General features: G+C 31.8%; 3 protein-coding genes across 4 annotated transcripts; all 3 read right to left on the bottom strand.

Annotated features, from left to right (window-relative positions):
* Positions 1-3791: 3791 nt before the first annotated feature.
* Positions 3792-7044, bottom strand: LOC125212912 (putative late blight resistance protein homolog R1B-16). Its single transcript, XM_048113206.1, has 3 exons — positions 6690-7044; positions 4294-6597; positions 3792-4006 (listed from the first exon to the last, which is right to left on the bottom strand). Exons 1-2 carry the CDS (start codon positions 6997-6999, stop codon positions 4295-4297), a joined length of 2613 nt encoding a protein of 870 aa, XP_047969163.1. The 5' UTR covers positions 7000-7044; the 3' UTR covers positions 3792-4006; position 4294.
* Positions 7045-7989: 945 nt separating this feature from the next.
* LOC125210423 (coiled-coil protein) lies at positions 7990-10666 on the bottom strand. 2 transcript variants are annotated; one of them, XM_089067081.1, is made up of 4 exons: positions 10145-10666; positions 9636-9959; positions 8845-9024; positions 7990-8747 (listed from the first exon to the last, which is right to left on the bottom strand). In XM_089067081.1, exons 2-4 carry the CDS (start codon positions 9867-9869, stop codon positions 8220-8222), a joined length of 942 nt encoding a protein of 313 aa, XP_088923207.1. In that variant the 5' UTR covers positions 9870-9959; positions 10145-10666; the 3' UTR covers positions 7990-8219. The 2 variants fall into 2 exon arrangements, with proteins under 2 accessions (XP_088923207.1, XP_088923208.1); XM_089067082.1 differs by having other exon boundaries at positions 9636-9844; positions 10145-10665.
* A 15604-nt stretch (positions 10667-26270) lies between these two features.
* Positions 26271-26817, bottom strand: LOC125215761 (peamaclein-like). The gene is made up of 2 exons (XM_048117297.1): positions 26665-26817; positions 26271-26569 (listed from the first exon to the last, which is right to left on the bottom strand). Exons 1-2 carry the CDS (start codon positions 26747-26749, stop codon positions 26385-26387), a joined length of 270 nt encoding a protein of 89 aa, XP_047973254.1. The 5' UTR covers positions 26750-26817; the 3' UTR covers positions 26271-26384.
* Between the last annotated feature and the right edge of the window lie 1139 nt (positions 26818-27956).

Below are 27956 nucleotides of genomic sequence, written 5' to 3' on the forward strand. Positions count from 1 at the left end.
CCTCAGCATTAATTCAATGTATTATATCTACTATCTTAAGCATTCATTAGTTTTTATGCACTTCGAAGTTGAATTCTACATATGTGGTTAGGTTTTATTTTATGTGTGTAATCTCTGAAGTTCAGAAATTTAATGGTTTTAGTTTTAGGATTCATACTTAACAATAGCATTAGCCAATCTGAACTTATCCTAAGAAACATAAGATATTAAACGTAGGTTTTGGTGTCTATTTTTTCTTTTTGAATAGCACATTGGCTTCTGAAAGTTATATGTGTGCTGATTACTAAAAAAGTTTATTTTCCTCCTACAAATATATTAATCCAAATAATGCCAGAGTTGCACTAGATTGATCAATATATGTGTACCACCCTCCTTCTAATGCTTAAACCGTAATAATCCAAATATCGACATGATAATCCAAATATAGGTTTTGGTTTTTACTCTAATGCTTAAACCACAATATGAAATGCATTTAATCACCAGTTCATATATCATTAAAGAGAAACACATAACTTAATCAAGTTACCATCATAAAACAGTGCACCACCCTCCCTCTCGCATGCTGCCCCGTTTGTCTCCGATTTGTGATTTTCTGGTCGATCGTTTGAGTTGGCGTGCGTAGGCGATTGAAGAATTTCAGTCGATTCCTTCAATCGCGAGTTTGTAAGGCTGATTTCGTGATGCAAGGTGAGGATTTCTTCGATTTGGATTTCTGTAGGCAATCGGGATTAACATAAGCGTGTTGGGTTGAAGGATTTGTGTGTGCGCGAAATAGATGATGTTTTCTCTATTTTGTAGGGGTATTTACTTTTTTACTCAAATTGTTTTATGGAGTATTTGATTCTCCCGTTTCTTTTATTTTAAACCATTTTAATATAAATTGGTTATTAAAGTATATGTCGTAAACAAAATATGTTTTTACATATGATTAATGATCATTAATCTATTTTAGGCGTTTTTTTTCTTTTATCTAGAGACAATTATTAAAGTTTTGTTAATTTAAATTTGATTTTAATGTTAATGTAATTTATTTGGGGGAAAAGGTATGGGCCGTTTTTCTTTATTTTGTTTTCAGTTGTTGGGCTTTCCATTTCATTTCATTTAGCCCACTATAATAATGAATTTAGTCCAGTTCATAATGATTTAGTTGGGCTGAACATAATATTTTTGTTAATACTATTAAGTATGAAGTTTTAGATTTTAGTTTGTAAAGATTAAATATTCTTGCTTCATACACATATAACATATTTGTCATAATATTTACATAGCGTCTTGCATCAATTGAAAGACAGATATAAATGCAATTGAAAGACAGATATAAATGGAGGTAATTACATGTTTCATATAAAATATTTTATCCAAAGTTTCAATTTAGTATAAAAAATATTAAGTTTACATATTTCGTTCAAAAAGTTATATTAGTGTTTTAAATTAATACATATCGGTAAATTATTTAAACACCGTTAATTAGTTTATAATTTGTCCAACTTATCATCATAATAACAAAATAATTAGATATTTAATACTGCTAATCACTCTAAAAAAATTTTAGTATATCAGAATTCATGTTTAAAAGCTTTGCTGACTATCCATTCAGTAAAAAAAATATTAAGTAAAAAAAAATATTAAGTTTACATATTTCATTCAAAAAGTTACATTAGTATTTTAAATTAATACATACCGTTAAATTATTTAAACACCGTTAATTAGTTTATAATTTGTCCAACTTATCATCATAATAACAAAATAATTAGATATTTAATACTGCTAATCACTCTAAAAAAATAAATATCAATCCTTCCAACAACTGATCGTGATTTTAAAAAAAATTGTCTCTCAATATGCTCTATTTTTTATTGTATTCTTTATAGAACACTATATAAAATAAGTCCATATTTCATCTTTATAAAATGACTAATTTGTGCTTCAAACAGACAATATTTAATAAAGAGCAAAAAAATTAAATATCTTTTTAGTTGTATTCTTCATGTTACGTGAGAGAACTTCGACAATAAAATGTGATTCGCTAATTTGAGGTGAAGAGTTTTAGTTTAAAACTTTTTGTACAAATTAATGGAAAGTTTTAATTTAAAACATTTTGTACAAATTTGAAACATTGATGAAACTTTTTGTAAGTACTAATGTAATTGGAATTAACGGTGTTAGTAGGGAGTTAACAGAATGCATTATTTTGGAACACTAAGTAAACTTTTTATATAAAATATGTAAACTTAATACTTTTTGTATTAAATTGAAACAAATGTAAAACATTTTGTATGAAACATGTAATTACCCCGATATAAATGACGTATCCTGCATGCATATGATGTATACATTTACTCTCTCCATCCAATGCTACTCGCACTTTTTACTTTGAAATCGTAAATTTGAATACGAGTAATTAGTGTAATTAAATTAAAACTTTAAGTGCAATAAGGCAACATTTAATAAAGCAAACACGAACAACTCTAATATTTTAATTAAATACCATAATATTTATCTAAAATAGAAATAATGCAAATAGTTTCAGACAGTCCGAAAATGAAATGTGCAAGTAGCATGGGACGGAATGAGACGGATGGAGTAGTATATTTAATGATTCATGATTGGTTCTTTTGCAGAACTTGCTACCGCGACAAAAGAAAATGCAACTTTAATTGTTCTCCATTAAGTTATTTGTATGATTTTTTTTCACAAATTAAAAATGTACTTCGTATTAAATTGTGTCAGATGTAGAAATCCTTTTGTTAGATTAGTTCAAAAGAATCACGCTTCTTTTTATTTTAATAGTACATTTTCCTTTATTTATATATTTTATTTTATTTCATGTGCACATCTCTTTTATTATTAACTTTTTATTTTAATATTACTACACTCATATTAAATATTATAATCGTACGTATGCTAAGTATGAAATAGTTTATTTATAGTATTTTGAGATTAGTACATACTTAGTATGAAATAGTTTATTTATAGTATTTTGAGATTAGTATATACTTTTTTTGAGATTAGTATAAATTGTATGCTAAATATTTGTAGATATTATAATTGTATAAATTGTAGGCTAAATATGAAATGGTTCGTTTATAGTATCTCAAGATAAGTACATAATTTTTTTGGTTATTGTTTATAACGTTACGAATAGTTTTTATAATTAGTTTATATTCTTATACATAAATATATATTTATATTATTTACTTTATATTTTATTTTAATATATTTAATTGTTAATATATTTTCATTATTTGAAAATTCTTTGGCCCGTGCATAGCACGGGTGGTAACACTAGTATTACAAATGGGTCTCTTGTGCAAGTCCAAACCACCCAATCCATATTTTTATAAAAACCCAGTCCATCTCTTTTTTGGACGAAATATGTCGCATACAAATTAATTTTGTTTTATACTCCCTCCGTCCCACAAAAGATGTCACACTTGTGGGATGACACGAAATTTTAGGAGGTTTTGTTTTGTGTGTTAAATGAAGAGAGAAAATGTAATTTTTATATTAATTTGAGATAATTTTTTCTAAAAATGAAAATGTGACATCTTTTGTGAGACAAACTAAAAAGAAAACTGTGACATCTTTTGTGGGACAGAGGGAGTACAAACCAACGGATTCTATGAGAACTTTCACATACTCTAATTTTATTTTTTTTTGAAATGGAAACACTAAGATATGTTATGCAATTAATTAGAGATAAAATGACGATAGAATCAACCTATAACAAGACTCAAATCAATTAATTAGGAGTACTTTTCCATATGATAAATAAACTGCATTCTTATCAACAACAGTTTGATTAGCAAACTCACAAAATCACAATAACTTAATATTCTCAATCTTGAAATGAATACAATACAAACAATACATACTTGAATAGGAAAAGGGATAACAGTAAATAAGTTACATAAAAATGCTAGAAACAAACACAACTTGGATTAGCTCGATTTTGTAGACTTGCATCTTCTCCCACTACAAGTAGACATGATCCGTAGAGCAATTTCTGCAAAAATATACTAGTATGAAATTTCTCTTTATGGAGATTTTTAAAAATGGGGCAACATTAAGTAACAACCAATATAATTTTCTTCTATGATGGCAATGTTGGTCTTATTTCATGTGAAAAGTGAAGGACAATTGATTACAACATACTAATAAAAATTATGTAATTAAAAAAAAAACATCTTAATGTGCATATCTTACTTGAGGTAGTTAATAAGTGAATCCACTCTTGCTTGAGTATGTTTTTAGAGGACTAAACAAAAAGCAAAAATAAGGTTGAACGGTTACCTCACAAATTCTTCATCGAATAATTAAGGACTAGAAGATTTTCATTGCCTAGTTCCAGTTGCTCCTCCTGTATTCTTTCAGCTGAATCCACCACAGATTGACTACATTGACTCATCTTAATGGATTGAAGCGTTGGTATGTCTCCGATGCTCAAAGGAATCTCTCCCAAGGCGGATAAATCAGAAAGAACAATATGCTCGAGGCTTGGAAAGTGGGTGTCGTCTGTGATCCAACACTCCAGATCACAATGCTCAATCTGCAAGAACTTGAGACTCAAGAACTGGTCTTCCATTGTTTCCCACTCAGACCCAGCGAAGGAGTTCCTTTCCAGCTGGAGAACTTGAAGAAGGGGCAACAAACCTATTTTCGCGTTCATGTCTTCCCAAGGAAGATAGGTTTCTTTCAATATCAACTTCTTGAGAGAACGCGGGAAGATCACTTCTTGCACCAAATGCCCATCAGATAGTGCTGTATCACAAACAAGTCGAAGAGTTTCAAGTTTGTGGAGGCGATGGAGATTGTTGAGAGCGTAACAATCTTCTTCACCAGAGGCATCATAGTATAGCTTCAATTTTTTGACATTCGGGATTCTTTTAAGCACTCCCTCGCCAAACTTGAGATTCTTCACATTATAAAGGGTTTGCAGGTTTTCTAATACCACCGTATCCTCTTCCTCAGTGAGAGAATTCGGGAGACAATATGCACCATCAAGTTTTCCTTCGTCATCGGTTATGACATGCCTAAGTTGAGACACCTTCCAAGTCTCCAAAACAAAGTCATCACTGATACCAGATAAATATATTGACTGTAAATTCCAATGAAAACACACTGAAGAAGGAATTCTGGGTAACAAATGCATATCAACAGTGAGACCGAGAACACGCAAGTTAACCAAACCACGAAAAATCTTCTCATAACTATCTGCTTGCTCAAAACATTCCTCAAACAGAAGTACCCTTGACAATCTAAATTTACATGCCAAACTCCTTGGACATGACCCTAAAAATGACCGGAGAAGGGAAGCAGAATCCAAGAGTTGAAGGATTTGAGTTGGATATTCATCTTCTTTTGACCTGCGCACGATACGACGTTGAGAATTTATGGCTTGTGGAAAGCTCCCCTCTTCCAACAAACTTAAAAACTTCAATTTTCGACCTTCTCTCACACATACATCCCTCAACAGGTCATGCATTTTCAATGTTTTTAGTTTCCCAGAATGCTTGCGGTTTTCTACTATAACCATATTTCTATCAACAAGTTCTTCCATATACTCTTCTGCTGCCTCTTCTAAACTTTTTCCATTAATTGGTTTTACTAATCCCTCCGTAACCAATAAAAGGGTGATTTCAAAGATTGAAATATCTTCATCTTCGTCATATATTCCCATATAGAGAAAACATGGTTTTAAAAACGCTGGCAAATTATTATAACTCGTGTATAATACTTGCAAGCAATTCTCGTTATCATCCAAGTTCACAATTGAACTTATATTTTTTTCAAACAATCCCCAACTTTCTTTTGTTCGTTCAGATTTTGATAAGAGTCCCCCGATCACAGCAACCGACAACGGAAGTCCCTTACAACCTTGCACAATCTTTTTCCCAATGTCCTCCAACTCAAGAGGGCAAGCTTCTTCCCCGAACACAGTTTTGCAAAATAGGTCCCAACTAGCATCCTCATCCAAAAATTCCAAATCAAGACCATTGGAGTAGTTAAATTGAGATGCCAAGTTTGATAGCCTCGTAGTCACTACCATCCTACTCCCATTGTTATTATCCGGAAAGAATCTCCTGACTCGATCCCAAGCCTCAATTGTCCACATATCATCCATTACAATAAAATACTTCCTTCCAAACAAATATTTGTACAAATAATCTCCTAACTCATCTACACTTAAGTCACCCCCCTTAGCCCCGTCTACCTGATCAAGAATTTGTCTAAGAATTTCTCGAGCATTGTACCCTTGAGAAATTGTTGACCAAGCGCAAACATCAAAAGATTCCTGGACAAGTGGACTTACATAGATATTCCGAGCAAGAGTGGTCTTGCCTATCCCACCCATTCCAACGATCGGGATAATCTGGCGGCTGGATCCTCCTCCAGTGATCTTGTCCAACATTTGCAACAAGACATCATCAAAACCAATCATGGTGACGTTCTTAGCAGTGGAAGTAGATTTAGACGAGCCTGCAGCAACGACATCACCGCTCAAAGGCTTGATGATGTGTTGTTGATCTTGGAGTACCATCTTCTCATCAATCTCAATCTTGATCAAATTCATGTTCTCTATCACCTCCTGCAAACCTATTTAAGTCACCATGCCTTGATTAGAAAGCAAAAAGTGTGTAGACTAATTAAATTTAATCCAATAACTTTGCTAATAAATTGAACAAGACCTTGATAGAATTCAGTGGAGCTGATGTTTTGTACATCATTTCTTGATCGAACAAGAATTTGATCAACAATATACGACTCGATCACATCTTCAGCATTGTAAGCCGCTTCAGCAATGCGACACTCCCAGACATCTTCATCCTCGGTGTAGCCACCGCGGGGAGAATAGCCTTCAAGAAATTTTTGCAAGGAAGTCACTAGTTGAGTGAGAGATTCAACCTGTTTTTGGTCAATGGAAATAGGAGGGCGTGGATGTGTTTGGATTTGATCTATAATATACATAACCGAAACTAGAGCTCCATAAGCAGCCATTTCACTCAAATTTTAATTCACAGAGGTGGTTTCTCAAGACTAGCAAGATAAAAAGAAGATAGACTGTGTTAATTTGCAATGTGAAGAAACAACCAAACTGGTTTTTGATGAATAGTTTTGTAGATTAGTCATACGTAGTTTAAGTTACATTTTCTATGTCTAACAACCAATATACAGATTAGATAATCCAAAATTGGGGTGTCATGAATTTCCAATAATTGAGGCAAGTTGAATATAAAATAATCTTCTACAATAAGTGAAATAATTTATTAGCCCCTCCAAAATTGATAATGTAAATTAGTTTTAGTCTTTGAATTAATTAATTTGTATGTGTTGTAGATCAATTTTTGACCGAGCATGAACTTGATCGACAATATAGGACTCGGTCCCATCTTCAACATCGTAAGCTGTTTCAGCAATTCGACTCTCCCATATATCTTCATCCTCGGTGTAGCCACCGTGGGAAGAACAGCCCTCTTGCAAGGAAGAGTGAGAGATTCGACCTGTTTTAAGTCGATAAAAATAGGAGGGTGTGGATGTGTTTGATGTTGATTTATAATATGCATAACAGAAATAAGAGCTCCATTAGAAGCCATTTCACTCAATATCAATTCACTGTGGTTTCTGATAGATAAGATAAGCAAGGTGAATAAGACTATGTTTCCAATTGAAAGTAACAAAAACTAATCAAGGTTGTATTTCTAAACACGAGGCAATACAAGATTAAATTATTGTTACATACGTATTTTTATTTATACTCATTCCTCCATGAAAAATAATTTCATTTTGCCATTTAAAATTGTCCAAAACAAATAATCTCATTTTAAGAAATAAAAGTTTCATTTTATGCTTTATTCTTTTTTTCTCATCTCTTTCCAACACTTCTTCTCCCTATCTCTTACTTCACCTATCTTTTGTCATTCTCTTATTTTACAATTTTTTGCTGCAGATGAGAGAAAGTATTATTTTTTTATGCTATGTAAATGTTGGTTACCTTTTTAAAATTTGGACAGATATAAAAATAAATTAATAATCCACGCATAGCACGGATTTTACACTAGTCAGAATAAAACTACAACAATTTAAATCACCTCTATATAGCAAACCATATTAGTACAAACCTCAAACCATGCTACAAACAAGACAAGAAAACCGAAAACATCGGAGACTGACACTGTGCGTAACTTCCAAAACCGAAGACTATTACCCGCGGCCGCTACTCAAGAGCTCGTTGTAGAAAACTCAGCCACCGGAGCCAAGAAACGAGCCACCGCTGGAAACATGGGATAAGCTAAAGTTCCAAGTATAAACCAATTGATGCTCAAGAGGACGAGGGACTCGGATGCGGGTTTATGCTCAACCCGCGCAAATAACTGGAGAACGCTACGCAACGACATGGTGACAACTACAAAAAGAGCAATTACTAGAGGCGTGCACGGAGCTTTGGCTTTCCAGACGATTAAACCAACCATGAGGGATAGCAATACGCTAAATAGGCTTCTAGATAGCGCCACCTTCCTCTCTCGTGCTAGAACACCGTACTCCTTTGAGATTATCCTCGCAAACATCCTCATCTCATCCTTGGAAACATCTTCAATCACTTCTTCTCTATCATAATCAAGTCTGTAAGGTGATTTACCGATGTTATGAGTGACTGTGAGATGGCGGCCGTCTTGACCCACGTAGCTCGAGAGAATTTTCCCTTGAATCTCCTTCAATTGTTGTGCTTCATCCTTCAGATTCTGGACCTGCAGGTTAGGGCGGGGAATGAATGCAAGAGATGTCGACATAGATGAACGAAACATGACATGACATTAAGGAGTCGAGGATTGATTCTTTAGTTACCTCCCCTTCTAGTAACTTAATCTTAAGGATGGCTTCGCCGTGCTCTTTCTCGAGTTCTATAACCAACATCTCCATTGTTGAACGTTCTTCTATGGCCTCGTGGAGTTGCTCTTCTAGCTCCTTAGAATCCAAAAGAACATCTTCCATTTCATTTCTCAGTCGATGGAGTTGCATCTCTAGCTGCATATCGACTGTTCTCTAATTAGTAAAACTGCAAGACTCCAGTAAATTTTTTCTCTCTTTCGTGCTTTTTCTTACTTTCCACATCGACTGTGAGAGCAAAAATCATCTTTGGAGAATTGAAGCAAAATGTAATGCTAATACCTCAACTCTGTCACAAACAAAAACTAAGCACGCGACTTTGATATAATCTCTTGAAGCGAATATAGATGCAACAAACTCAAAAAAGCATCACCCAACATTCTCATTTAGCAAGGATTTGCAACATGTGCCCTCTCATATAACACGGGCTACACTACATGTACACTTAGTTGCATCACACCTTGCTAGAAACAGGGAAATAAACGAATTTCCTTCTTCTAAGCTGAAATCTAGCACTAAAACTAACTTACATGTAACCTCATATCTGAATACAAGTAAGCCTAGACGTGCAACGGAACTCACAAAATCATTTACACAGAATCGAAGCAGCACAATGTAGCTCAAACAATCTCCAATAGCAAAACTTGCACGCGACTATGATGAAGCAATGCAATAACCTCAAGTTAATTACTACAAAACTACACAATGCAAGTATCCACTGAAGGAGCACAAAGTTGAAGCAAAATTACCATTCTCTCCCTATACAACGCACTGAATGCTCGTACGGGAAGGGACAGAACCGCCATACCCCAGATTGCAAGCCTCCATAGGATAACAAAATGCAGGCAGAGAGCATATCTCAACACCTCCAACCACGTCAACACAACGATGCAGAGGCCTCGCGCCCCGACTTGGCAAGACAGTTTTGCTAGTAATAGAGGCCTTAGTGCCAATCCCACTAATGAAGACACCAACAGAGCCATCGATCAATTCCACAGCGTTGCAACCGTTTCGATTTCACAGCACACCAAAACCATCTCAACATAGACAAAGTTCAATAATGCAAACTACCTCTGCAATAAGACAGCATATATAAACCTAATCTTAAACATATATTGAACTAATTATGTAGAACACAAGAAATGAAGACTATAATTGAACTAATTGTTTGCATAAACAATCACACAACTCAAAACTCTGTATCCATACAGCAATCATATGGTTTATTGATTGGTAGAAACAAAAAAGGCAACAAAACCTGAAATTGAGAGCAAATAGAGAATTCTGGGGCAACAGAACTGATGAATGTTGAGAAGACAAAAGGCAGAGCGGCTGGTGGTGGTGAGCTATTGGGGAATTAGGGATTTCAAGACTAGAGCTTTAAACAGAAAAAGAAATAGTAAAAAAAGCGAAAACATTGTAGGAGAGGAAGAGAGGGAGACGTGGCGAGACGGTGAGTAGCAGGAAAGTGACACGTCTGTGATTGGAAAAGGGTAAGAGTAGTTAATTGAGATTAGGATGAGCAAACGTGTAGAGTTGATGATCGATCGACACAAACTACGAGGGTTGAAAATTGTTAAAACAGAAATTGTGGGTGCAAAATTAAAGAGCGCCGCCCCGTATCTCCGCCGCCAAAGCGGACAGCTGCGGTGGTCAAACTGAATCCCCCCATTTCCCAATGCCATATGCTGATTGCCATGCGGCAATCGGCCTGGGGTTTTCCCCCTCTGTGTTTGTACATCAAGTTACGGCACATCAATCCAACGATTTCTATAACCTAAAATTTATCAATCAGTATATGAAAAATATAGTTTACGATAGGAATTCGATACTTCATTTTCTTTCAAATAATATCCATATTATTATTTTATTCTATTTTACACCCTATGCCAAGTATGAGTGTTAATGTATTACTTCCTCGTCTCTGAAATTTTGTCACATTTTTTCATTTTTGTCCGTCCCATAAAATTTGTCACATTTATTTCACTTTTTACCATTTTTTATAATGAACTTTACATTCTACTAACTTATTCTCATTTACAGCTTATTATAAAATTAATATTTTAAAAATAAGACTGACGTCCTACAAATTTTTTTAACTCACTTTTCATTATATTTCTTAAAACTCGTGCTCCATCAAACTGTGATATTATTTAAGGGACGGAGGAGTAGTAAAATTGTTTAGGGGTATTGTGCTGTCCAAATATTTTAACCTTACCTGTTTTTTTCTCTCACTTCTCTTATTTTACTAATTTTTCATTAAAATCGTACTGGAAATGTGATTATTTTTTATGGACGGATGGAGTACTTTTCAGAAATGGAGGGAGTATAATTTAGATATTACTAGAATTTGATTTGTTTATCATAGTTGTTTGGATATGTTTTAATTTCGAAGATACATTTTTTGTATCCTCATAAATGATTGATGATTTAAAAGATAATTTCGAAGATACATTTTTTTTATCCTCATAAATGATTGATGATTTAAAAGATTTACTCTTGAAATTTGCCGATGGATCCTATCAACTGATGTTTTAATTGATTTACTCTTCTCCCATTACTGCTCAAGCTCCCCTTGTTGCCCCTCGCTTTTCTAGCAGCGATCCCACAGGTTGGACTTTAGTAATTAGGAATACTTTGATTGTTTTAATATTATGATGATTGTCGTTTATTCCTTGTGGATCTCTTGCTTGACCACCCAACATCGGAATAATTCCAAGATTATCAATGTAATAATCTGCACAGCTCGTGGGCAAACTCTCTACCTATTTTTCAACAAAAAATTGATCAATATTTCACCATCTACACCAATATGACGCACATTCACGTACAAAATATTTGCATATCGACAAAAAACCAATGCTATGTTTGGTCCCGTCATCGGGACTATTGTAAAATATAAAAATGAGTCGCAACCGCAAGTGCACGTCGAGACAATGGTTGAGCATAATACAGTGCAATCCAGATTTTCCTTCAAAATTCCATAGCCCAAAACTCTTTGTTGTGGTCACTGAAGTTACTAAAAGAGATCTCATGCCAAAAGACAGTTTCTCAATCAGTGTCAACCTAAAAAATCCCAACAAAAACCTGATTTCACTCAACCAAGTCATGTAATTTTAATTGCAAATGATGATCAAAACAAAGATGAAAATTTATTTTCTGGCTTACACCTCGAGGGCAATGTGTATTTCAACTATGAGGAGTTGATAAGGACCTATACTTTTATTTTATTCCGAAAGTGAGTTGATAATTAGATGTATTTTATGATTTATTTATACTTGTTAGAATTTTATTTATTTTCATAGTTGTTAGGATTTAATTATAAGAGTAAAGTCCAATTTTGGTCCCTTATATTTGCCCTAAAATCCTTTTTGTCTCATACATTTAGTTTATGATCTTTTGGTCTCTAACATATTGTTTTGGTATATTTTAGTCCCAAACAAAGTCACAACTTAAAGTATGGGACCCAAAAAGAATTTTATGGAAAATGTACGGAACCAAAATTGGACTTTAGTCCTAGATTATAATTAAGTTACTAGTATTAAATTGATCAAACATTTGACTGTTAATTTTAACAGAAAATGGTTATTTTGGAGCAAAACAATATGTTTGGGACCAAAAGATAACAAAACAATATGTTAGGGACCAAAAGATCACAAACTTAATGTATGAGACCAAAAAGAATTTTAGGGTAAATGTATGGGACCAAACTTAATGTTTTTTTCCTAGATAACTTTTTTGTATAATTAAGAATTAAGATATAAAATATTTATTACTATCATTCTTGTGTGAAACGCCTCCTCTGTAACTTCAATTAGGGTATTGTCTTGTTTTCATTTTTGCATGGTCTTGAAATCTGATGATAGGAATTTGGATCCTATCAATTTACAACAAATCCTACTACATTCTAGCCTAGGAGTACTCCATGTAATTAGCATTTAGCAATACATGTCGCTTGTAGTTTTGGTCTTTCTCTTACTCTAAACTTTGTCAATTTTGGTAGTATTTTCTATCCAGCCACGACTTACATTCGAGGTAAATTAACTTCCAAAATCAGTCTATAAAATACTAAAATTGCATCAAATCCAAAGGAAAAGCACTACATTTTTATTCACATCTACAAACTTTTATTAATAATGATGCCATATGGTGTCGGACACAAAAAAAAATAATAGTAGGGCATCAATGCTTTATATTTTTCTTACGGCAGTACAATATATTAAAAAAATATTTCACATTGTTAGTGTAGTATGTATTTTTATGCAATCTTTTTCTCCTTCAAACTATTTTTTCTTCTCAAACTATTTTTGCAACCATTCTTTTTCTTTTTCCAATGTAATTTCAGCCCCTCCTGATCTTCAATCAATAACTTGATTTGGACTCAGAATAATTTCCAATAAATTTTAATAAAGATAATCCCCCCACTGTAACTGTGTTCGTCAGTGGCCCTACCAATATATTGTTATTAATTCATAGCACTACTTCGAAATGGATTGGTGTTAATTCGACTTAATTTATTCGGATCAAAAAAGAAGTACTAATTCTATACAGAAAGATATTTTGATCCAATATTTTTCCATCTGTTAAACATCAAACTCTTAATCTAAATTAGTTTATATAACACATACATATGAAATAAGATATGCATCATTTTTTATAAAAGGTGTGTGTGGACTGTGGGTGTGTGTTAATGTTCTATGCCAAAGATCTCGCCGTTTCGGGTTCAACTGCGTAAGAATCATTTTTATTAGGCTTTTGAATATGTTGCAATTCCATCAATATTATAAACTCCTCATTTTGAAAAAAGTATAGTATTAAAATTAGCTCAACTTAGTTATGTTAAATCCTTATTTCATGTAGGAAATTGCAATTTTTCTGTGTTAGAGAAGAGGCCGAACATGAGACACACCTCCTATTTTCAAAAGGACATATTTTGCCTTCTATTCATTTGGTCATATCAAGTCGCAGCTTTTTCTACACTACATTCTGTCCTTGAAAAACAGAAATTTTTGATATAACACGAATTTCAATACACAATTGGTAAAGTAAGATAAAATAATTAGTAAAGAAAGAAAGAAGAAAAGAAAATTTGATAAAGTAAGAGAGAGAAAGAGAAAAAGTAGTCAAAGTAGTGTTAGTTAATTGTGGAGTCCACGTCCTAAAATAAAAAAATTCAAAAATTTTTATTTTTAAGGGACGACCCAAAATGAAAATAATTTAGTTTCTATTTTGAAAGGATGGACGTAGTATTAAAAACAATTAAAAAACTAAACATGCATGAGCATGAGTACTTCCCTCCAAATAAGTGCAAGTTGACTTATCACGCTCCTTTGGATGAAGAGAGATGGTGCGCGGTCAACAGGGAGATCATTAACCAATTGCCCAGAAATTTTCCTAGTCATTCACAACTACACGATACACCTTTTGACTAACTATGAAAAAAAAAAACCTTTTGACTTACTATGACAAAAGGTTAATGCTACCAATAAGAATTAAATTACTTTAAATATAATCATATGTCATCCCCCACAATGCTTATGTGCAAGGTCTTGATTCACTTGATTACATGGGTATTTTGGTGGGTGTGGTTTTTTTGATTTATTTAATAAAATAAGGAGAGAATGTAAGTTTTGTTGTGATTGTACTACTTATCTAAAAAGTAAAAGAGAGACAAATTAATTACACTTAATAAAGAAATTAACAGGTATAGAAAATAAGTGAGCTAGCCATAGTATTATATACCTTTCGTCACTTAAAACTTAAAACTAGTCTTTTCTTTGTCATATTGATCATCAATCAATAAAAATTAGCCAAATTTATATCTGGAAAATTTTACTAATAATTAAATAAATCTTACTAACCATTATTTTTTTCTCATATGTTACCAATTTTATATTATTATGCTCTTGTTCTTTCCAAAGTCTCTACGTTTAAGGGAGATCAATGGAATATGTTAGGGCCAATGAGAAGTGCAATAGTACACATTTTAGTGCCTTAATTAGTACTATTACGTAATAATTGTGAGATAAGAATATCCTAAGTTAAATACCTCGTATGATGAAGCCCCTGCAAGTGGCACGATTATGCAAATATAATCTAAACTTTTAGGGGTCACCTCACGTAATAAAAAAAACATTAAAGAGATACTCCCTCCGTCCCAAATAATTCGACTCAGTATTCCATTTCAGGCAGTCTTACATAATTTGTCCCATTTCACTTTTACCATTTTTGGTAGTGGACCTCATATTCCATTTACTAATTCCTACTCACATTTTATTATAAAATTAATACTTTAAAAGTAGGACTCACATCCCACCAACTTTTTCAACTCACTTTCCATTAGATTTCTTAAAACCCGTGCCGGGTCAAAGTGTCCCAAATTATCTGGGACGGAGAGAGTAATTGTTAGTCTATTATTGATTAGGCATATACACATGTGCTACTGCTTTCAGTTTTCCTATAACTGTGTTGCAATTATGTTTGTTTCTTTGTAGATTTAATTTGTACATGTCCATTTTTTAACTATTGTTATTTGGAGAGTGTTGTTATCGAATCCTTGACAATGAAGCTCTACTGCACCAGCATATATTCCTCTAAAATATATTATGGAGTAGGTTTTAGTTTTTAATTTGTGGAATATTCCTCTACATATTGAATACACAAAAAGTGGTTCCCCTTAAAAAAAAGTTTAAGAGAATACCCACATTAACACATACAGTAGAAAGAGTACATAAAATATGGGTAGTATATAAAATAGCCGTTAATCATATGGTTCCCAACAAGATAACTTTTAAAGTCTTAAACTATACTCTATAAAATAAGTAAATACTAGAAATCAAAACAAGAAATAAAAAAACGAAACAAATTGAAGTATATATATCATCTCACGTCGGGGTACAAACAAAACTGTAATAACTATATAAGTCTCATGGCCCCTCCTCCTATTACCAATTGTTTTTAGGATGGAACCCATGAATTTCTATCATACGCATCGTCTAGTATTCCCATATTGATGTATTAATTGTCCCCAAATAAATTGAATTTGTTCTAATGTTTATAAACACTTTAATAAATACATCGAACTTAACAAAAATCTTGAGTTATCTTCACTCAGTATTTTCACATTACATTTTACCCCTTACAATAAGATCATCATAACCAATGATCAACATAACCAATGATCAACACTCGAATATCTTCACTCAGCATTTTAACAATATTACTTAACTCATATGTTAAGATCATCATAACCAATCAACATCTCAAATATCTTCCCTGATCAGCATTTTAACATTATCTCATATGTTAAGATCATCATAACCAATCAACATCTCAAATATCTTCACTGATCAGCATTTTAACATTATCTCATATATTAAGATCATCATAACCAATCAACATCACAAATATCTTAACGCAGCATTTTCACATTACCTTTTACTCCTTAAATTAGGTTCAACAATACCAATCAACATCACGGATAATTAATTTATAATTTAAACATAGGATTGATTTCTTTAGAACCACTCCCAACATATAATATATCATCAGAAGAAATAATGCTTAGTTCTCCATCCAAAACATGACACGTGGAGCCGCATACATTGTGTATTCTTAATTACTAGTGTGGAATAGGAAAAGTAGCATCAACATATAGAGTAATATTCAAATTCTTTTATTAAAATATAGATATCTTTAACACAATATTTTAACTCAAGCACTATACTACAACTCAACATAAAACACCACTCACTATATGTATGTGTAATTTATATGTCATGCAATAATATAATACTCCATTTAATAACAAGTACTAACATAATACACTATTTATTTCATGAAATAAGAAAAAAAAAATTAAGTATTCCAAACTTCTCTCTCTCTCGACACCTAAAACCTTGGTGTAGATTAGAAGTGGTCCTAAGATGTCTAGCAAAAGTCAATAGAGAATAAAGACAAATCCTTCCATAATCATTGGGAAAATTACACAACTAATTACAAAATCCAATTTCTCTAAATAAGCAAAAGAAAATTGTTGCATGCATGCAAACTCATCTACATCTATAATTCATTGCCATTTCTTTTCTACCATAATAATCTCGAGTAGAAATAAAAAAGTTGGGGAGGGAAATCTAGGACCATCATAGTTTATTTTTCATTGATCCACAATCAAAACATTAATCTTAATTAGAACTCACCACACATCACCAATAAAACAAAAAAACATTGTGTGTTTTTGGAATATTAAGGTTTTTCTTGTCATGCTACCTTGCCTTCTAGCCTCTCGGAGGTACATCATGCCCCATTCCGGGGCTATTTCCTGGTGAAGTAGGTCTATACGCATCCGTTTGTATCTTCTTATACCTATTGATGATTCGGCCCTCGATCATTTTTGGGTTCGCCTTGACTAAATTTTGTCGAGGATTTGACTTGACCGAGACTCGTGCAGCTACTCGAGACTTTGACCTTACTGAAACCGGTCGATGCTTTGACTTGACTAAAACCTGAGCAGGGGGCGGATTGCCTGACTTGATTAGGGCTTGCACTGGAGCCGGTGGGCGGATTTTATGTGGATGGTGTGCTGACACGTGGCATAAATGGTGATCCAAAATAAAAACAAACGTGCAAACAACAACAACAACAATATTTTTCGTATGTATCGCCATGAAAATAGATCTAGATTAGGGTTTTTGAGTAGTGACACTACAAGAAAAAATAGGTAGAGAGAGGATGTGATTTGAGGGTGTGACATTAGAGGGGAAGAGGTATATATCGAAAATGATGAAGGGAACATGATGATCATAACCAACAATGCAAAGGTAAGTGTAAGATCAATGCACATGTGCCATTTTTGGAAAAATTAATGTAATTAAAGTAATGAACATGCGAATATTTCCAAACATGGCAAGGATAACATTTTCATGACTATAAAAGGATTTTCCCACGACCACCCATTTCTTGCATACTAAAATATTAACATTAAATACTTTAGGGTTTTGCTAAGAACATTATGATTAGACACCACGCATGAGCAATCTGCTTTAACATTTAATTAATTTTTATGGTTGAAACCTTTCTTGTCTGGTTGCTTGACAAGGACATTTCTCAGCTTTAAACATTTTCAAACTCGATTGGTTTAATGCAATTTGAGAAAATTAAAGATCATTTTTTGAGGAAATTATGCTCCTTCCACTAAGCAATTTCTGAGGGTTTTTCTATGTCATCTTAATTACTAATGTTGATAGTTTTTAATTAATTAAATCTATTATGTTTGTCAATTCTTTGCACAATCTTAACTTATATATATTCGTGAAAACCTTTTTTTGTGTTTCTTGATATTTTGTTGACAAGTCTATCCATTACCCTTCTTTTCCAACCTTTCAAATGGTAAATTGAAAGGTGTAAAGTTAGATGGTACGAGGTGATAATTAATTGGAAGATAATTTCATGCTTCATACTACACACTATAGTAATTTCGACACTCATGATGCATTGATACTAATATATCAAAGTTAAATTAATTTGAGAATAACTTTTATATGGCCATAATCTCAATATTTGTATCTAAGACATTATTCTTCGGTAAATCACTTTGCGGCCGTGTCCCACCATCTTTTTTATTTATAACATTTTATCTTAATTAATTAATAAATAAATAAATAAAAAGGTCATTGTATCCGGTCGCTCTATTTAACCAGATATACCAAGTTATTGACCTTTAGATAATTATTTTGCACCAAACTTACGCGAAATTATTTCTGTTTTTTTTTTTTATTTTTTTGGAAATTATAACCACGGCCTTATCAAAGAACCAGTAATGATCCAAATTTATTACAAACAGAAAACATGACACTACAAAAAATTTACTTGTTTTTTAAGACACAAAAATTGGGATCCAATTATTTGCATTGGAAATTTTTTAAAACAATAACAATTAAGAACACAAAAGAAAACGTTCTTAAAAAATAATGTAAAATGAACTTGTTCTTTTGTTTTTTAGGATGCTTTTGTTTGCGTTCTGTAATTTTAATTGAGACACCAATAGTAAGGACAATTTTTGAAGTATTGGTGATATACTTAAAAACACTGATTAGCGTCTTTAAATGTATTAAAAATAGGATTTTTTTTTATTACAGTGCGATCATGTAGGACTTTCATCATATTGAAAGTATATATTGTAATAGCGACTAGTAAAGATTCTTGCAGAGTTTAATTTAGATTAAAAAAATTGATACGGACTAAAGCGGCGTATTCTACATTTTGAATTGATTAACGAGTTAAAAAGTACTTGCAATAAATTATGAATTACGATATATGCTTAATTTTTAGAGAGAGAGAGGGAAAACAAATCACTAGGAAAGGGTACAAATATATTCCTAATTACCTTTGGGCTTTGAAGCACTTTTATGTAGTTGATGAGACATTATATTAAGGTTCTAATTAAGTATAGGAATTGAGTCAAAATCGGGACACTTTTGGTTCAAGGAAATACTAATAAACATGATCCTACAAAACCTAGTTTGTTTTAGGTTTGTGCAAGAAAATTATTCCCTTTCTGTGGCTGATGTAAAAGAAAACCACGGGCGGAGGTCTGTGGTGGAGTGTGGTGCCCAACAATTTTGGATTTTTTTAAGAGTATTTTAATAATTTTTAGTTAAAATTATTAATATATAAATATATTATTTTTAAATTAGTTAAATTCAAGATTTATGAATTTGTTTCAAGACGAAGCTAGTTTTAATATGAATAATTCATATTTATATCTTTGTTATTCTTCGTTCTTACTACTCCACAAAATAACTATCAAGGAATTGTAATACAATTATTATTTTTGAAGATTTATTCAATATTTGTAAATTGTAAATTAAATTAAATTTGTATTTTTCTTTAAAAAAAATTATGAAATAGATGTGAAATACTACCCCCTCCGCCCATAATAAGAGTCTTGTTTTGTCATTTCGGTTCGTCCCACAATAAGAGTTCTATTTCACTTTACCATAAATGGTAAGTAGGCCTCACATTCTACCAACTTATTCTACCCAAATTTTATTATAAAACTAATACAATATATTTAAAACTGAGACTCATATTCCATTAACTTTTTCATTACACTTTTCTTTATATTTCTTAAAATTTGTACAATAACTAAATAGGTTTCCTATTCCGAAATATAGGGGGGTTACTATTTATTAAGGTCACAACGTATAAGGATATAGCTCCTTCTATAAATTAGTGCACCATGTGCAATTCATCCCCACAATACAATAACATGATCTTGATCTCATCAAAGATTGCATTTAATATTTTATTCATGAATAGGCTAATGTCTTTCTCACTTTCTCTAATTTTTTGTTACTTCTTTTAAGAAAATAAATTATTAAGACAAACAGAAACCCCACTAGACTTGTAGGGTGATTACTAAAATGTGGAGTAGTACTTATTATTTAATTAATATACCGCCAAATTAATATCTAAAACTGATATTTCCTTAACCCTCGCTTTACAACGAGGCAAATATTCTTGATGTTGATTTTGAAAAAAAAGAAAAAAACTTTTTTAAACAGCGTTCTATTCTTTAAGAGCATTCGGTTGATGTATTTTCATGGGAATGTCAATCAGGTTAGGAACACTTTCTGGTCAAAATGTAAACGATAAAGTGTAACTATGAAGTTAAATCAAAAGGAAACAACTAATTAATAAAGTATAATCTAAAACAATAATACAATTTACATGAAGTTCCTATTTTTTCTCCATCCCTTCGATCATCTTATATACAAATGGATATAAAATGTGTGTATTTGCTGAAAAATTGGAATATTAAAATAAATTAAAATTACTTTTAATAAAAGAAATAGATTTTTTGAGCGGCAGATGTAACTGCTACACACATGGTGTATGGTCAAGAATCAAGATAGTCCGACATGCGGTTGCACGAGAATCGGGTGTGCAATGCAGCCGCACCCAGAATGATTGAATCGCGGGTGTTCTAAAACTTATCCATCATGGATTATTTCATACATAAAAAATTTGACTTAAAAACTTTTCCGTTCTGCATGCCAATGAATCAAAGGCGTGCTTCATCGCTTGGATGAACACTTCTCTACTCTAGTTTGACTAAAAGCTTGGAGCTTTATGTTCTACGTCATTACTTGGTCAATTTGGGATATTCAGAATAGGTCATTTTCCAAGGATTAGAACCGAACTGGGAGCTCGAGAAAAAAAAAACATTATATGGCGTCTTAGATCATGGATTAAAAGTTGGTGGCCAAATCTTAGTATCCCAACGAAGTCCTCCACCGATGACTTGAGCGACCTAGAAGTTGGACCGGAGAGTAAAGTGTTTGTTTGCTTGTATTTGTTTGAAGTGTTGCTCCTACCTATTCTTTTGGATTTTCGTGTTTACTTTTGTGTTTCTTTTCTTTGTTAGGCTTGTGTTTATGAGCTAGGTGTTAGTTGCCGATTTTTTTATTATTGTTGTTTTTTGGGATCTTTTGTCATAATAAAGTTAATGCACCATGGCGTTCCCTCAGCCCTTAGGTAGTTTGAATTTTTTTTTTTTATTATTCTCTTCGATTCAGTGTAGTTGAGTCATACTATCCCTTTTTGGGTTGTTCCAATGTAATTGAGTCATTTCTTTTTCATCAAATACTTTATCCTCTCTTGTATATTATTCTTTCCCTTATTTAAATGAAACTCTCTTTATTTTAATCTTTAATGCATCAATTGTTTAAATCTCGCCTCCAAAGAAGTGTCCCAACTAAAAAACTAGCTAGACTAAAGTATACAAACATGTAACGCCACCTTGTATTTTTTTTTATTGATGCGAGTCCTTTGATGATGCAATTATATTTGTGTGTGGACGAGCTGGATAGTAGTACTATGATTTTAGCATACGCACAAAATATAGTTCAACTTGCTTGAATAGTGGAAAACATTGATCTGAGAAAATATAAATAAATAAAAGGTAGCTGATGTACCTAGATAAGTATGATATAGTATTAGAATAAAAAATTATAAAGCGACAATCATGTCATATCACTACACTAGGATTTGTCGACACAACATTGACTATGTGAGGATTACTCCTGGCTCAAAATGCAGATTTGAACTTTAAAATTTATTATATACTTTTGGGCCCATCAAAATGCACAGATTTAAACCAAAGATTAGTACAGGTATTATTGGGCCCATCAAAATGCAATACAATCAGATTTATAGAGTCCTTAGCATGCCAAGTGTTGTTTGCCAACTTCCCATGAGGAATTTAATTTTATGTCTCACAACTATGGATATATCACGAATATAGAAAAATGGATATAATATAAAAAATAATTTAAAAAAAGTTATTTAGAAACAATTATGTATACATATATTACATTATTTGTGCATATATGGAAAATTATACTCTAATTATAGTTGATTCGAAATATACCAAAACGCTTTTTCCAAATTGCAAACAGAAAGTGGCAAAGGTTCAATAATAAAAATAAAAAGTGGGCGTTAATTAAAACCGAAGCATTAACATTATCAAAATATTATATAAACTTATCATTATCTATTGGAAGATCATGTCTGATCTTCAAAAAGAACGTAACCGGGCTTCAAGTTAATTTCTCCCTTCAATTTTTTTTAAATTATGGATTGAACTCTAGTATTTCAATAGTATATTAAAATAGGTTACCATCAATAATTCGATTGGGTTTTATGTATCCCAAACTATGACGTCCTTTTTCGTATTATAGTATGATAGAAATCGTATAGGATTATATTCTAAAACCAATTATACTATTTAACAATAAAAGATTGATTTGGAGACTTAGAATGTGGATGAAAGTACAGTGTCCAAATTTTCCATTTTTACTGGAACACTTCATTGATAATTTGAGCTTTTTTTTCTCTCTCTTTAAAATTAACTCATATATATAGGAGGAAATTACAAATGATGTCAAGAGGACTCGACTCGGCACCTCATACATTAATGTCTAAACTCCTTGCTGCTAGAACAAAGGCTCTTAAGTCTTAACTTATTCTTTTGTTGTTTTTGTGTGTGCTTGGTTGTTGTTTTGGTTTTTAAGACATTCTTTTGTTAGCTCATCTCTTTTAAGGGGTTAGAGAATTTTGTCTTGAGATGTACTCCTTTCGTCTCATAATAGATGTCACACTTTCCTTTTTAGTTTGTCCCATAAAAGATGTCATATTTTCATTTCTTGAAAAATTTCTCTCTCACATAAATATAATAATCATATTTTCTTTTTCCATTTAACACACAAAACAAAACCTCCTAAAATCTCATGTCGTCCCACAAGTATGACATCTTTTGTGGAACAGAGGGAATAGTATTTTGTAGTTTCAGTTCTTTTTTTCACTGTATGTGATATTTTTATGGTTATTTTTTGTTTCATGTGTCAATATTCACTCTCAAACCAGGAGGAGCTTGGAAGTGTTTGACTTTTATTCTGATAGGGGTGGATTAACTCTACCAAACTAAACCAACTTTAAAGCCCAGATATACTATTGGGTTAGCCATTTTTTGAATTTTATTATAAAAATATTGATGGATCGGTTAAATTTAGTCCACAATCAGCAACCCATTCTGATACTATGATAAAATTCCATAAAATTTTATCCTAAAACTAATTAGCGATAGGATGAGAGGTCTATGAGATATATATAATGATTTATTTTCTCTTTTTACACTGATATTGTTATAGTTATTTTTGTTCCATTTGCCAATATTGTATGTTTCTAGTATTATTGAATCGTGTGGCCCTAAGAAAAAACACGAGTGATGAAAGGGCGTGGACTTTCGATAAAACATTGTCTTGAGCTACTAGTTTGGCCTTGTGGTTTTTTAGGTGGAGAATGATCTTGGCATAGGATTTGGTGGTGGCTTTCTCTTTTTTGTGTTTTTCTTGGCTGCTATATTATTCATCTCTTGGTGCTCACCTTCCTCGAAGGTTTGAGCTTTTTTGACATTAAAAAAACGATTTGTTGATTTTCATAACACTAAACAATTTGAATGGATTGAAGACATGAATTTATATAAAACTAAATAATGACATGAAAAATTCATATGACACGACATTGTTTTGCATAGTTCGACTAAATAAAGACATCAAAAATTCATATGACACGGCGTTGTTACATGATACATTCAATATTGTTTTCGTTTACAAAAATGTTCATCACCGTCACAGTCACTTTATAAATAAAAGAAAATCACAGTGCAGGATACGATGTTGCTCTGGTGCTGATGGCGGCGGCCCTATCTTTTTTGAGGTTTGATAATTAAATAATTTCATAAATATTAGGAGTTTTCTAATTTTACAATCACTTAAAGTTGGTATTCAATAAAATTAAATTTAAACAACATAGAAATGGGGTGTTAAAAAATTGGGCGGTACTAAAGTAAGATTTTGGTTTAGATTTCAAATATAAATACAAATTTTACTCTCATAAGAAAACCACATAACCAGAAAAATTAACAAGGAAAGAATGCACATAAATACGAATTATTTTAAAATTTAGAATCGGTTTTAAACGAATTATATATTCGGATTTATTAATCAATTTATCCAGAAGAGTGTTGAATTCGAGGTTCTAATATTAATCTCAGTCAGGGCGAAGCTACGGTGGGCCCGGGGGCCTTGGGCCCCTCACCCATTTCCGTGGTTCCTATATACTCCCTATCAACACATTTTTCCACACCTACTTTTTTCTCTCTTCATCTCTCTAACTTTTTCATTTTCTACTTTATTCTCCTTTTACTTAACTCACCTAACACATTTTTTCTTTATCTCCGTGCTGAAAAGAACCGTCTCCATTACTATGGAACGGAAGGAGTATATTATATTATATGTACTTGGTCTAAATATTTGCCTCACATTGGCAAGGTACCGAGTTCCATCCCCACTCGGAACATATTTATGTTATTTAGGAATTTGTTATTTCTATTTTAGATTCATTTATATTTTATAGATTCATATTTTATTAGATTTATAATATTAGTAAAATTGATTTTAAAGCTATGCTCGCAGATCATATACTTCGTTTTTTCTTTTCAAATTAGTATATTTTTGTAGATTTACTCATATTCATTTATATTTCATGGATTTTCTCACATTATAAACTTCTATTGATTTTTTTCATTAGTAATTTTGTATAAATCATTTTATCATAAAAGGTGATTTTTATAATTCAAGAATAGAAAATAATTCTTTGATTGCATAAATATTTAAAATATTATGATATTAATAAAATCAATTTTATTGTGACATCCTTTATTATAAAATATCTAAAATAGAAAATAACTCTTTGATGATAAACATGTTAATATATTATATTATTAGTAAAATTAGTGTTATGCTCTAAAAAATTTATTCGCTAATCATTTTCTCATTATCTATTTTTCACGCGTGGCTTTTTATATTGCCCACATCCGAACTATTTTTTCGTGTTGTTAGCATTGAACACATTCAATAAATTTTAAAATTAGTTTGGACCCCCTTTTAAAATATCTAGCTCCGCCACTGATCTAAGTACATGCTTATGTATGTTAAATGATCTATTTTAAATAATTTCAAAGTAGGTTTATCAATTGAATTTTTCATCAAATAAGTATTAAGAAGATACTACATCGTTTCCCTTTTTTCCTTTTTCACTTTTCCATTTTCTCTTTTCTTGTTTAATTATTCTTAGGCATATTCTCACTTTCTGCATCCCCTTAGCCCAATACTTAATCATCCGATCATATTACAGGATTGATGCTATTAAGTTAAAAACTTTTTTAACATTATTTATATTTTCAACATATTTATAGATTATTTAAATTGTAATTTTATATTTCATTGGAATATAGATAAACATACACCCCAATTTTTTTTTACTAGTAGAAATATAAATGTTGTTAAACAATCTTTTGCACTTGGAAGAAATCACTAAGCTGACTTATTTCTTTTGTTTGGTAAAAAGTAGTAGTATCTCTTACTCCCTTCGTTCCATTCAGGATGACCACCTTTTCTTTTTTGTTTGTCTCAATCAAGATGGTCACTTTCCAATTATGGAAATAACCTTCTCTCTCTTCTTTTCTCATTAAAATATTCAACTACTACTTTTTTTTCTTCTCTACTTTAATCCACCAATCAATACTTTATAAAATCCCGTGTCACTCAAGAACGTGTCATCTTGAGTGGGACGGAGGGAGTACTTTACTTTCTTCATCTTTTTACCTTTTTTTCTTCACTTTATTTTATTCTTACTTAACTCATTTAATACATTCTTTCTTAAATTCTGTGCCGCAAAGAAACGATTCTACTACATAGGGACGAAGAAAGTATTAATTTTAGGTGAATCTTTTGAGAAATGTAGGGACTAGAATATTAAGATTAGAGCAAAGAAATGAGCCTCATTTTTATTGATCACCACACCAATACATTCTCTTCTCAAAGAGAGGAAGTTAAAGCAACATATATGTAAAGAAATGATAGGAAGAATATGAATTAAGGGCATTTGGGGTTGCCCTTGGAATTCAATTTATCCCTATAGCAAGGGCACTCTGATTTATTCCCATATGTTCCAGAAGGCACACATTTGCATTCTTCACAGCATATCCCACAATATTTCAAGCACCTCTTCTTCAACCCTGCTTTTGAGCACCTCACTCCACATTTCTCCCCACAAAAACCTTCACATTAATCATATCAATTACCCCAATAATCATTTTAATAACAATGTACACTAATGTTAATTAGGCTCCATAATTAACAACACAACACTTACTTGAATCTGTTGTAGCCATGGACTCAAGAAAATTGGAGCTTAAAATTAGTGCCACAACTAGGAAAGTAGCAAAACAAGGCTTCATGTTAGCTAATTTAAATTTTTTTAAGGAATGTCAAAATGACTGAATTAGATGATGCATTATTTATACTAGTGAGGTTAGCACTGTATTTATAGCATGCCTGAATAATAATAGAGGTCTTTTTATTTAAATTGTGGCATGCAAATATACAGACTGTCGTTTGGTGGTTCTAAGATATAAGTTACATATTTTTAGGATGTATTGATTGATATTTAATGGTTATAGCTAGCCAATAGTTTTGTTCATTTCTCCATTTTTGTAATAAGTTGGTGTTCTTTTTTTTCTTCATGAAAAAGTTTGCAGTTGTACCTAATTATCATATTATTGATGCAAGCTGGATTATGTGTTTTTTAAATAAATTTGTTAGTTAGAAGATGATAAATGTTCTTTTCAATCAAATGTTGGTTTACAACAAGCAATTTAATTAATACATACAACTATGTAATCTTTTATTTTTTGTTATTTTTTTGTTTGGTGCAAAAGTTTTTTTTACTTTACAGAGATACTACCTCTTTCTTTCAAGAGTTATGCACTCTTTTTTTTTAATCCGTCTCAAAAGAGTATGCACTTTCTAATTTTAGAACTCATTCTTCTCTAATAATGCTATTTTAATTATTTTTATTCATATCTCTTTTACTTTACTATTTATGCATTAAATCTCATGTCTAACCAAAAGTATATTCTCGGATGGAAAGGAAGGAGTATATTGTTTATCTATAATTAAAGGAATCAATTATTTATTCCAAGTGAAAGATTATAATATCCCTGGAACATATTTTTATGCAGCAATTGGCATCTTCAAATTCAGTCGATTCATTGAACTTTCGATTTTAAATATAGTAACTTCTTTTTGTTTGAGCCCTTAATTTGACAAATTAAATGATAAACCATTCCCTACAATTAAAAAAAAAGCAATTAAAAATATTTTTTAATGCAATTAAGGGTGCTAATTTGTGTTTTTAAATATATCATCCATCGCTTTAAAAAGTGTCCTTATTGTCGGTGTTAAAACTAAAATTAAGGGATGCAAATAGAAGCGTCATAAAAAAGCAAAAGAATAAACTATTTTGTTCTTAATTTAAGAATGTTTTCTTTGTATCCTAAGTTATTGTTATTTTTTAAAATTTTGCTACGTAAATAAATGCGTCTCAATTTTATTTTATTTTTGTCGTTTTTCATAGTGATTTTGGCATTGATGCCCAATTCTTGC

The sequence above is a fragment of the Salvia hispanica genome, chromosome 3 (assembly GCF_029641045.1).
Source record: "Salvia hispanica isolate PSC_SH4W2 chromosome 3, Shi_PSC_v1, whole genome shotgun sequence".
Lineage (NCBI taxonomy): Eukaryota > Viridiplantae > Streptophyta > Magnoliopsida > Lamiales > Lamiaceae > Salvia > Salvia hispanica.

Bases quoted from the DNA above. Each gene is read 5' to 3' on its own strand.
- LOC125212912 (XM_048113206.1), bottom strand. From the start codon at position 6,999: ATGGCTGCTTATGGAGCTCTAGTTTCGGTTATGTATATTATAGATCAA. The intron at 6,598-6,689 runs GTCTTGTTCAAT...TGACTTAAATAG, and splicing joins CTCCACTGAATTCTATCAAG to GTTTGCAGGAGGTGATAGAG.
- LOC125210423 (XM_089067081.1), bottom strand. From the start codon at position 9,869: ATGGCTCTGTTGGTGTCTTCATTAGTGGGATTGGCACTAAGGCCTCTA. The intron at 9,025-9,635 runs GTAATTTTGCTT...GTCGATATGCAG, and splicing joins CGTTGTATAGGGAGAGAATG to CTAGAGATGCAACTCCATCG. The intron at 8,748-8,844 runs GTAACTAAAGAA...CCTAACCTGCAG, and splicing joins TTAAGTTACTAGAAGGGGAG to GTCCAGAATCTGAAGGATGA.
- LOC125215761 (XM_048117297.1), bottom strand. From the start codon at position 26,749: ATGAAGCCTTGTTTTGCTACTTTCCTAGTTGTGGCACTAATTTTAAGC. The intron at 26,570-26,664 runs GTAAGTGTTGTG...ATTAATGTGAAG, and splicing joins CATGGCTACAACAGATTCAA to GTTTTTGTGGGGAGAAATGT.